The 10,133-nt window shown below is 43.1% G+C and overlaps 1 protein-coding gene across 3 annotated transcripts; it reads right to left on the minus strand.

Annotated features, from left to right (window-relative positions):
• Nucleotides 1-611: 611 nt before the first annotated feature.
• RB195_021334 (uncharacterized protein) lies at nt 612-7,956 on the minus strand (the record flags this gene model as incomplete). Of its 3 annotated transcripts, XM_064208020.1 has the most annotated exons (22): nt 612-797; nt 1,226-1,386; nt 1,441-1,621; nt 1,688-1,846; nt 1,904-2,062; nt 2,121-2,273; nt 2,426-2,502; nt 2,570-2,709; nt 3,444-3,534; nt 3,688-3,754; nt 3,824-3,951; nt 4,931-5,080; nt 5,145-5,241; nt 5,313-5,411; nt 5,524-5,670; nt 5,733-5,924; nt 6,065-6,148; nt 6,527-6,610; nt 6,688-6,777; nt 7,432-7,515; nt 7,632-7,760; nt 7,879-7,956. In XM_064208020.1, 22 exons carry the CDS (start codon nt 7,954-7,956, stop codon nt 612-614), a joined length of 2,736 nt encoding a protein of 911 aa, XP_064063899.1. The 3 variants fall into 3 exon arrangements, with proteins under 3 accessions (XP_064063899.1, XP_064063900.1, XP_064063901.1); XM_064208019.1 differs by lacking the exons at nt 612-797; nt 1,226-1,386; nt 1,441-1,621; ... (3 more) ...; nt 2,426-2,502; nt 2,570-2,709 and adding an exon at nt 3,285-3,336; XM_064208018.1 differs by lacking the exons at nt 3,444-3,534; nt 3,688-3,754; nt 3,824-3,951; ... (9 more) ...; nt 7,632-7,760; nt 7,879-7,956 and having other exon boundaries at nt 2,570-2,744.
• Nucleotides 7,957-10,133: the final 2,177 nt, after the last annotated feature.

The following is a 10,133-nucleotide window of genomic DNA, read 5'->3' on the forward strand; positions in this document are numbered from 1 at the left end:
TAGTAGCCAGAATTATTCTTCGATATAGTAGAAAGAACGTATTCACGTCCGCTTATGATGTGTGCGCGTTAAGAACTACGTCGAACCAAGAACACCTGTCTTAGTTATTTCTGTCATACCAAAACCTGTGACAATGACAAAATGAGGTATTGTCAAAGGCTCATCTCAACAATGTATATGCTTATAGCAATAGAGTTGTGAGCAATGCCTGTCACATCTCACTATAAGAAATTGCCGTTTGCCTTTGTTATCGAGGAAACGATTTAAACAGTGGAGTGTGCGTATGGCAGTGTGTGGTATAACGGCAAACAACGTTTATTTCCCTCACACAACAACAGAGGAAAACATTCAGATACGAAGTGATATGATCGAGAAAAAGAGGATAGTCGTACGCTGCTTACATGAGGCTAGACATAAATATTTCCTTTAATAAAACCACAAATAATGAACGAAAGAACACGGTCGAGAATGAAAGAACGAGAACCCCGGGACCGCTGGCAGCACACGACAAGCCGAAGGAACAAATTCATTGCGTCATGGCGCAAACAGCGAGTTTATGTAAGCCTCATGTAACACTCAGAAAGAGGGAGATTGATACTAGAGACAAACACCTACTCCTCGACAATATTCACAGGAACGTAGTCAGGAATTTCGTCGATCACTTCGATCGGTGGAATGGATTCGAGAATCTCTAAAATGGAAGTCGAGATCTCGTGGCTAAGAGTGGACACCTCGTCAGCTCGTATCTTGTGCATCAATTCGAATCCAGTCCTCAGATATGCGTGCTGGGGAAATCTCTGTAATCAGCATTTGTCATATACGGCTAAACGTAGTAGATTTGACTCGAATGCGAGTTTTGGCGGAACAGCAAAATGAACTGTTGCATAATAAAAGTGTTCTTTAATCTTTCAAAACCGCAGATGTTTGAGATCCAGCGCAGAGCACTTTTCCAGAAAGTGAGGCTTTCGAGAAATTGTAGACGACCCCATTTGGGTCGGTACGAGCGAATATCGCACATCCACTACAACCATCGTCCTCTGCTCCCGCGTACTTGCTTTTTCCTTTCCTACGTCAACCATGCGCTGCGGTAGCGCAATTCAACGCAAGAACAACTTAGTTCGAATCGCGTGTGACGGAATAATTTGGTGCTAATTAGTATGCACCCTACTCCAGAAATAACTACCTTGACGTGACTGTATCTGATCCGTGCCGGATCGCTACTTACCAAAGTCATTCCCAGCATGAGCTTCTCAATTTCGAAACGCAGAGCGCGCAGGCGCTCCACCGCCTTGTCAGGATCGGATACTGTCAACACAGTATTCCCGACCATCATCCTCAACCAAATCAGCAGCTGACGGCAACCAAATATTTTGGCGTTGTCACTCACTAGAATATTAAATGTGAGGTCTGAGTTCGGAATTCAGTCGAACGGTCACTCACCGTGCTCCGCTCTGATTAGCCACTGCTGCAGACCGCACACCTCAAAATTGACGTTCTCCTCCTCCACCGGTGCTTCTCGGTTTAGCAGCACTTGAATCATGTGATCGTGAAAGTTTAAGATCAAATACGCACAATTTTTCGATAGAGTTCGCAATTCTTCTGCAGTTGTCGTTTCCTTGCTCTGGAATATTCCGGAGTTTTCCCCGCACCAGTCAAAGAGTGCAATTTGAGTGAGTAAACAACTAACTACAAGACTTGCGAAATGCTCGATCTTTGCACGAATCAGTTTCTCGTAGACCGTGGCCAACTCGTCGAAACTGTGACTCTTTTGAGTCGACGTAGCATTATTTCTGAGGATCACGTTGTGAGCGTCCAGAGCCATTTCAAGGCAGTCGATGCCCTTAGCCTAAACGCACAGCTTACTGGAACACACACACACACAGTAACGCAAGTGATCGCCTACTTTAACGCTTTCATCCGAGTGCTTCAACAACACCTGCGAAAACATTGTATAGCCGGATGCGACGATAAGAAGACAGCCACCGTACGAGCCGTCCGCAAAATATGGGTGAGGATCACTGGTCTCAAACCTCTTCAGCAAGTTCAGATACTGCATAGTCATCTGGAACAGAAATTATCCACGAATTCTTCTCCGGTTCGCACATTGTTAACCAACAAACCGCAAGCAGAACAGAATGAGCATGGCTATCCGGATCCAAGTCGTTGATCATGCTTCGGAATATCACGGCTGATGTGTACACAAGAGTTGGCAGAACACGGATAACGAGTCTGGTAGCCAATCTACTGTTAATGGGAGACAGCATTGACAGAGCCTGAAAGTGCTGGATTTGTGAATAACGGCCAGAAAAGACGAGAAAGGACACACTTGAACGTCTAATAGTTACTCTATCCGTAAATGTTTTTCGTCGACCTTGATTTTCCTGACCTAGAAGAACATGAGCAAATATAGTGTAAATATACGTACCCTCACGTACAGTATGCGCGCAATTTCCATTTCGTCCAGGGCCTGGAGATAAACAAGACCTCTTCGGTGTTCCCTTACTGAAGGAAAATTCACTTCATTACAAGCAGAGTTATAATGTACAAAGACAGCGCAGTTCGTCCCCACCTATCGGATCAGCTCTATCCTTGTAGATGTCAGCAATTTTCGCAGCAGCGGTGGCAGATGAACAGAAATCACCCACATTCACTTTGGTCCGCTCCGGTGGTGTTTGGTCCCAGAACTCATCCGTTTCATTGGGATGATCTCTTATGAACTCGAAGCACCAGAAATTGAAATACATTTGAAAGTTTCAAGAAATGCCCGGGCTCTATATCGTTAACCAGCGTCATTCTCTCTAAGATGTCGTTTCACAGTCCGGTACAGCACTGGTCCTTATGCATTTGTTCCCTAACTGGAGAAGTTTTCATCTAAACAATTCCAAGCTTGTGGCAAGACTGAGCGATCGCAGGGATATCCGCATAGCCAGAGCATACGCACGGCCGCAAAGGAGTGGTCCTGAGGCGAAGACATGTCACCCAAGAAAGCGTGGTAACGCGTGTTTGTTGATATTTCTGAGAACATACGCAGAAAAAAAAACTTCACATACGTTCGGTCTGTTGTGACACATGTCGAATAAGAATAAGGGAGGTTTTTTTCCTAAGTATTCCGCTGAGAACACACAGTATACAGTATTTTCGATAAAGAAACATTTATACGCGTTGTTTTCAAGCTAACGCACTTCCGAAGCTTTTTCGGACAAAGGCGATGCAAGAAAGGAGGAAACCTGCGCTGGCAACAACGGACGCGTCAGGTAAAAATAAGTGCGGGCTCCGATAAAATTTTATGATGTGGGAAGAAGATTCCTCATTACTCCCTTCGACCTCACCATCACCCTAAACACATAAACCAGAGAAAACGTTCAAAGTTGCTCCTTCTGTAAATGTGCAAATTTGCAGTGATTACTTGTAAGTTAATTTTGAAAAAAAATCCAAATGACAACCTCTCCAAGACGTGTTTACAATAGTCAATTGCTACTTTGCGGTCCTCCAACGCATCTCGAGTAATCCACAAATCCTCGAAATTGAATTCCTCTGAAAAGAAAATCCTGTAGGTGTTCTTGACACATCTAATTACATTTTATGTCACGACACTCCCACATAACAGGAGTTTTGAAATCAATGAAGTGGAGGTTTGGCCGACGTACTGTAAAAAGAAATAATACGGGGTGAACAACGAGGTTGTACCTGACACCGATTCGTCTCCACTTCTAGTAAAATCGTCAATAAAATCCTCCACGCTGTCTTCGTAGTCCTACAAAGTGGGAATGAATCGAAAAAATTACCAGTGAAAAACACCCTCAGACTGCAGGACGACACTAACCGGGTTTCTGTTACCTGCGCCCGTGGCGATGCCGGCTACAATGATACTGAATATGCAAAAATATCTCTTCAAAAGCAAACTAGCCGCAATATGTTGACGAATAACCGGGAAGTTGGAGAGAATCCGAGCTGAAGCGAAAACAGAACCTATTTCAGAAACACAAAAAATAGAACACATTCGAAAAAAAAAACAGTCAGAAAACGAGGCAAAAGGCAGCATTTTCAATTTCAGGTTGTTTCCTGACTCTGCTAATAATAAGGTTCCGATATTCTTCATACTTCAACAGAATAGATGTGTAAATGCTTCTTCCGCGAACTGGATGACGTCCTTTCGATCACCCTCGGCTTCCGATAAGATTGGCAAGGATCTAGAGCTTTTTTGTTTTTGTTTTTGTATTGTACAATTAGTATTATTTTATTGTGTCTATTATGGATGCACATTGGTTCATATGTCGTTGTATTTTCGCTGATAAATGAAATCAATAATGATAAATAATATCCGAAAATCACTAGACAGCCCGTTTGTTGCGCAACAGCGCAGAAGCAGAGGTCACACATTCTTGCACGTGCTTCCTCGAACTCTGGAGCCGTTTGCGTTTCTGATGTCTGCGCAACTGCGACGTATGCTTTTCTGTATGAAATCACTTCGTCGTTGGCGCTGTAGCGCAGTCACTAAGAGGTTCCGCTGAGGCTGTGTATGATCGATAGGAGGTTTGAGTCCGTCCTAGTGCCAACCAGACCTTCAATCCATCCGAGTCGATAAATTGTTGGCAGACGTGTCCGGGAGGATAAAAACACTGACTTGGTACATCACCTCCCTCCCGCATGTACATGTACAGGATAGTTACGCGTTCGTAAAACCTTAAACGATTCTGAACTAAAGTGAACACGATGGTGTATCCGAGGAAGATTGTTCCACGCCAGACACTTTATCCTTAATTCCTCGTCACTTCCTCTGAACACCACGCTGGCTGAATTGGACGCTCGTCGCGGTCACGTGGGTGAAGTTAGTAAAGTTAGGCGCAGAGCCCTACCACTTTCAGGAACCCGCTTGACACGTAGTACTTTCTTCAAGTGAAAGGGACTAGTAGGGAAAACATCGACTTACCACACGTCTTAATGGCAAGAACTGAGAATTTGTATCCCCTCTCGTAGAATCCTTTCTTTATGGAATGTTGTACGTAGATCGTGCAAGCGTTTGCAATGCGAATCATGATGGCGTGACGAAATACGCGACGCATCTCGGCGTGGTCCCCTTCTGAATAAACTCTCCAAATCTGTGAACTTGAAGACGTGACACGATGAAGAGGCACCTGACCTACCTTCAACAAAACTCTTTGCAATCTTGTCATCCGAACCATGATCGAAAAACGCACAAGGAGCATTCTCATCAGATGTCAACTGAAGACATCCCAGCGCCTAAAATTTCTTACCCTAACAGTAAGTTAGTAAATTTCATTCGCTGAGGAAACAGAAGGGGGTGAACTCACTTCTGCACAGTGTCTGAGTACTTCTTCCGCGGCGCTCGTTGGACAGGTGACGTTAATAGGCCAAAACCTTTGGCAGAACCGTCTGTTGGCATCGTCCACCTCAACATTCACATTATCCTTTAAAACAGTTCAATCCAAACTCACTACATACTCAGGAAATGCAGAGAGAAATTAAAGGTGAATCGACCATGCAAAAAGTGAGTAAATTTACTCGTAGGAGATAAGGTGCAGGTCTGAATGCTTCTCCCAGGAGGTCAACTACTTCTCGCAGTAGCGGGACGCAGACGTCTTCATACGGATCTCTTTCCGCAAGCTTCAGGTAGATCCCAGCCAACACGTAGTTGACAGACGCTCGAAGCTAAACAGACACAGGACGCTCCCAAGCGAAGAGCCCATTTCTCACAGGAAGGAACTCAGCACCTCGTGCTTCTCACTATGTTCGACACTCAACAAAGAATTCGCTTGATTGTAAGCAGTTATAGCATCGACGAGCTTCCAGGAACATCCATTCTCACTGAATTCACCATCGCTGTCGTCTGTGGAGATAACAGTGTACATGGTATCAGTTGTGCTGTCCGACGGCGTAACATATTCCGTAGGGGTCTCGCTGACCTAAAACATTGGTCCAACAAGTATCGAAATCCTTGTAGTTGTTGGAGTCTAACATCCTGAAGATCTCAATAGCTCAATAACCCTTCCACGTTCCAATTCACAATACTTTAAACAATCAAAGCTATCGATCCATAAGATACCGATGGATTCTCGATCTCAGTAGTTCGGCGAGCAGAAGAGCAATCTGTGTGTGCATTGGCTGACTCCTCGGAACTCGCATTACTCTAAAATGAGGAACGATTTACCATAACTCAGCCTTGAAAAAAACATTTTCTTCTCTTCTGTATATAATTGAATAATTATTTTTGTATTGCACACGCATTCCTCGTCCAGAGTAAGTCCGAACGAGAACCGAATGAACAGAGCGAATCTCTTTGAAGATATCTTCCATTACTTTTCACTGCCAAGATTCGCGATCAACTGAATTGAGCGGTACCATATCTGGATAGCATTCACGGACCAGGTTACTAGCAAAAGTCGCCCATGATCCTAGCTCCAAATGCTACCAAATCTTCCAATACAAAAAAGAAGCGGAGCAAGAAATTCGTGTACGCCTAAATTGCTCGAAACCCCGTCTCACTGCTTTAAAATAAGGAAAGAACCTTAGAATTCTCAACGTCATTAGTTGCGCTTCCATCGCTACGACCAGTAGATTCCACCACTGCTTCCGAAGGGATTTCGGATGGCTGAACAAATTACTGAATTCCAAAAATTCCGAGAAATTTCACATGTAATAAAGGACAAAAATCCTTCGAAGGATAACCTGTACAGGTGAACTGTCGGCTTCATTCGTTACTCTTTCGCTATCCGATGCAGTGATTGCCGTATCCAATTCGGAAGCGGTCACAGAATCCTAAACATTTAGTCCTCCATCTATAAACATATACGCACCTATACATACTTTTCTTTGCGTTTGCACATAATTCTATCGTAATTGTCGGAGAGAAATACGAGAGTTCACTCCAGTAGTTCGGAATATATTTACAAAGTGACGCGGTATCGAAGGAATCTAAGTTTATAATCAAATTTGCAAATCACCAAAAGTGGAGTATTCAGACACTCATAGGAAAATAAAAAAACCATTTACTAAATTCTACCCAAGACGAATGTTTCTTGAAGAAAGAGCGAAAAAAGCCTCGTTTGAATAAACCAATTTTAATTCTATGGCAGGAACATGGATGAGCAACGCTAGCACCAGAAGAAGTCTGAGGAAGGGGGTGAAGGTGTAATGCTAACTGAAAATTCACTCAGTCGCTCTCTTATTTCTGGAATTGAATCACTAAATCAATGAGCCTTAAGCGTTACTCTTAGATGATCTGTGATATCTAAGCTGAAGTTGCTAAGGGGAAAAAAAGAAGAAAGAGCTCCCGGAAATATGGAGCGCGGTTTAGTGCCCCCTCACCTACATTTTTCCCGGGACCAGCGCTAGCCGGACCTACAGACTGGTCCAGCAACAAAAGTGAGTTGAAAAATGCGAATAATCTCCTTGATTGAATTTATACAAGACCTGGGGATATTCGTTCTCAGTTGCGATGTCTCCACCACAGCTGTCTCCCGATTTCTCGCCAATTTGGATGTTGCTCAAGCGATCCTAAAAAAACAACATAGCCACCACTGTGCTCGCTTCTGTTAACGTTTATAAAAACATTCGAAATAACAACACCAATCCCACAAGAGGTGAAGAAATCTTTCTCATAAACAGGAAACCTGGAGAATCTCCGTTTCGTCAGATATCTGGACAGTGGTGTGGTCAGACGCTGCTTCCGATGACGATGATGATGATGACGATGACGACGATGATGATGACGATGCTGGTGCCACAGAAGTTACAATCTCCTGAAACAGCGAATAAATTCCACAGTACATCATGACTATGACAGCCACCATTGGACAAATCGATAATAACTCAATCACGTCGAGAAACCTCAAAAAACCCTCAATTTCTCCAACAAACCTGGGAATTCCCATCATCTCTTGTCGTATCTTCACCACTGTGATCAGGTCTTGCAGGAACGGCGAGCAGTGAGCCCATTTTCGCTTCGAACACAAATTCACCCTAAATTCATCTCCTTAAGATGTTTCGCATCAAAAGCTTAGGATCCATTCCAAAAACATCTACGATGCACTGAAAATGAGTCAAAAAGTGAGTTTCAAAAGAGGGCGGTATCGTCTATAGAGTAGACAATCAAAAACTAACAGCAAATGCACAAGTCTGTAGGATTACAACGAATTACTGCATGCGATGAGGCAAAGAAAGAGATGTAAGCATTCAGTGTTCTATTGCCCATCGTGTGTCCAAACACGGTATGGCTGGTCCCGCAAAGAATGCACGTGGCATGTGTGGAGGTCGAAAACGCCGGTTTTCGCATTCTAGGGTACTGTAGCAAGTCTTTCCTGAGATCGCTAATCTTTCAGGAGCTTGATCGAGTGATGACGATGTGGTTCATCGTGCACAACGACTTCCAACTGCATAACACTAATGTCTACCGGTGTCGTTGAGTTTCCACGGCTGGATTGAATCCTTGGAAGAGTGGTCACAGAGTTTGTACGCCCCTTTAAACCAAAATGCGAACTACAGAAAACAACCAAATGAGTGGATTTGTGGGTTATGTTCCACGGTAGTACTCCAACAGTACAGGCGACATCACACAGGGAGTTGAACACATGGAATTTCTCCACTGGCTGAATAAATTCGATAGTGACTTCAGGCTAACGTGATCAGGAGGACATGACACTGCTTGAGGTCGAAGAAATTCGAAGAATAAGTTCGAAGCAAACTCCAGAAACAAGCCACACACACAGCACATTTGATCTCAGCGTGCACCTAAAGACGTGAATATGTGCACACGTTTGTCGCGGACTGCCCGCGGGTGGCGATCAGCGATTCCTTAAATTAGGGAGATTTGTTACCACTGTATTAAACTCTCTTGCATTAGGTACCACAGTAGTAATGCACACTGTAAAAGCAACAAAATAGAACACTATAATAGAACGACGAAATTCAGAAACACAACTATCAAAAGTTCCAAAGTCTTCGCAGCGAGTATTTCGTTGCATGAGTTGAAGAATGAATCATTTTGGTAGATGAAAAGTTTTCAAGGTCCCCACTGGAGCTCCAAATGAGGTATCATTTTGAAAAGTTCACCTATTTTGAAGCTGTTGAAGAGCAATTGTCAGTAGGTTCTCTTCATCCTATCGATGTTATTTTTGTGACAAATATTTTTTAGGTCATAAAAGTTTTGGCCCAAAAGGTGAAACGCGAAAAGCAACTGACCAGAAGTACTGTATGAGCTGAATTGAGAACACAACATTATGAGTATATTAACAATGAGTATCTGCTATTTGTAGACCATCAACTCAATACGTTTTCACAATAAAAAACATAACAGTAGCAAGTTTTTATCTGCGGGACTGGTGGTGAGGTCCCTCACAAGAATCACTGCTTAGTCTAAACATCCATCTGGTGAAAATTAGTAAAAGAACAGTACGAAGTAGAAGAATAGGAAATCGCTCCCTATCTTCCGTTTGTATTCCTCATATTTTTAATTTCTTTTCATATAAGCAGAAGAAAAACACGTAAAATTAGAGGGAACCTCTATCCGATACAAAGTTTCACGATCATGAATCGTAGTAAATGGTCTGACGTCACAAGAAAAACAACCATTCAACTACTTTTTTGCTCGGGTAGACTCGATGGGTTTTGTTCTTTCTAATACTTCTAATTGAGTCTTTGAATATGGACAAATTAATCACATCGAATCGCAGCCATACAAACATGCTACACAAGGAAAGCACAGAAAACGATTTGACGTGCTCCAGCAGCACTTTCGCGGACAACAGTCAATGCGTGGGCGACGCCCACGCCTGCTTCGTTCAGCTGTTTCTTTTTGTTTCTTTTTTTGTTGTATTCACTATGTGACCAAATTCATTTCGATTTCAGTGCTATTTAAGTGGACCAGGGAATTCCGCATATTGCGGTAGTCACTATCGCGATCACAACTTACGTTACCTACCTCACTACTTCCTCTCCCTCAACATAGAAAGAAAACCTACTGACAACAGTTTCAAAATAGGTGAACTTTTCAAAATGATACCTCATTTGGAGCTCCAGTGGGGACCTTGAAAACTTTTCATCTACCAAAATGATTCATTCTTCAACTCATGCAACGAAATACTCGCTGCGAAGACTTTGGAACTTTTGATAGTTGT

The sequence above is a fragment of the Necator americanus genome, chromosome X (genome assembly GCF_031761385.1).
Source record: "Necator americanus strain Aroian chromosome X, whole genome shotgun sequence".
Taxonomy (NCBI): Eukaryota; Metazoa; Nematoda; class Chromadorea; order Rhabditida; family Ancylostomatidae; genus Necator; species Necator americanus.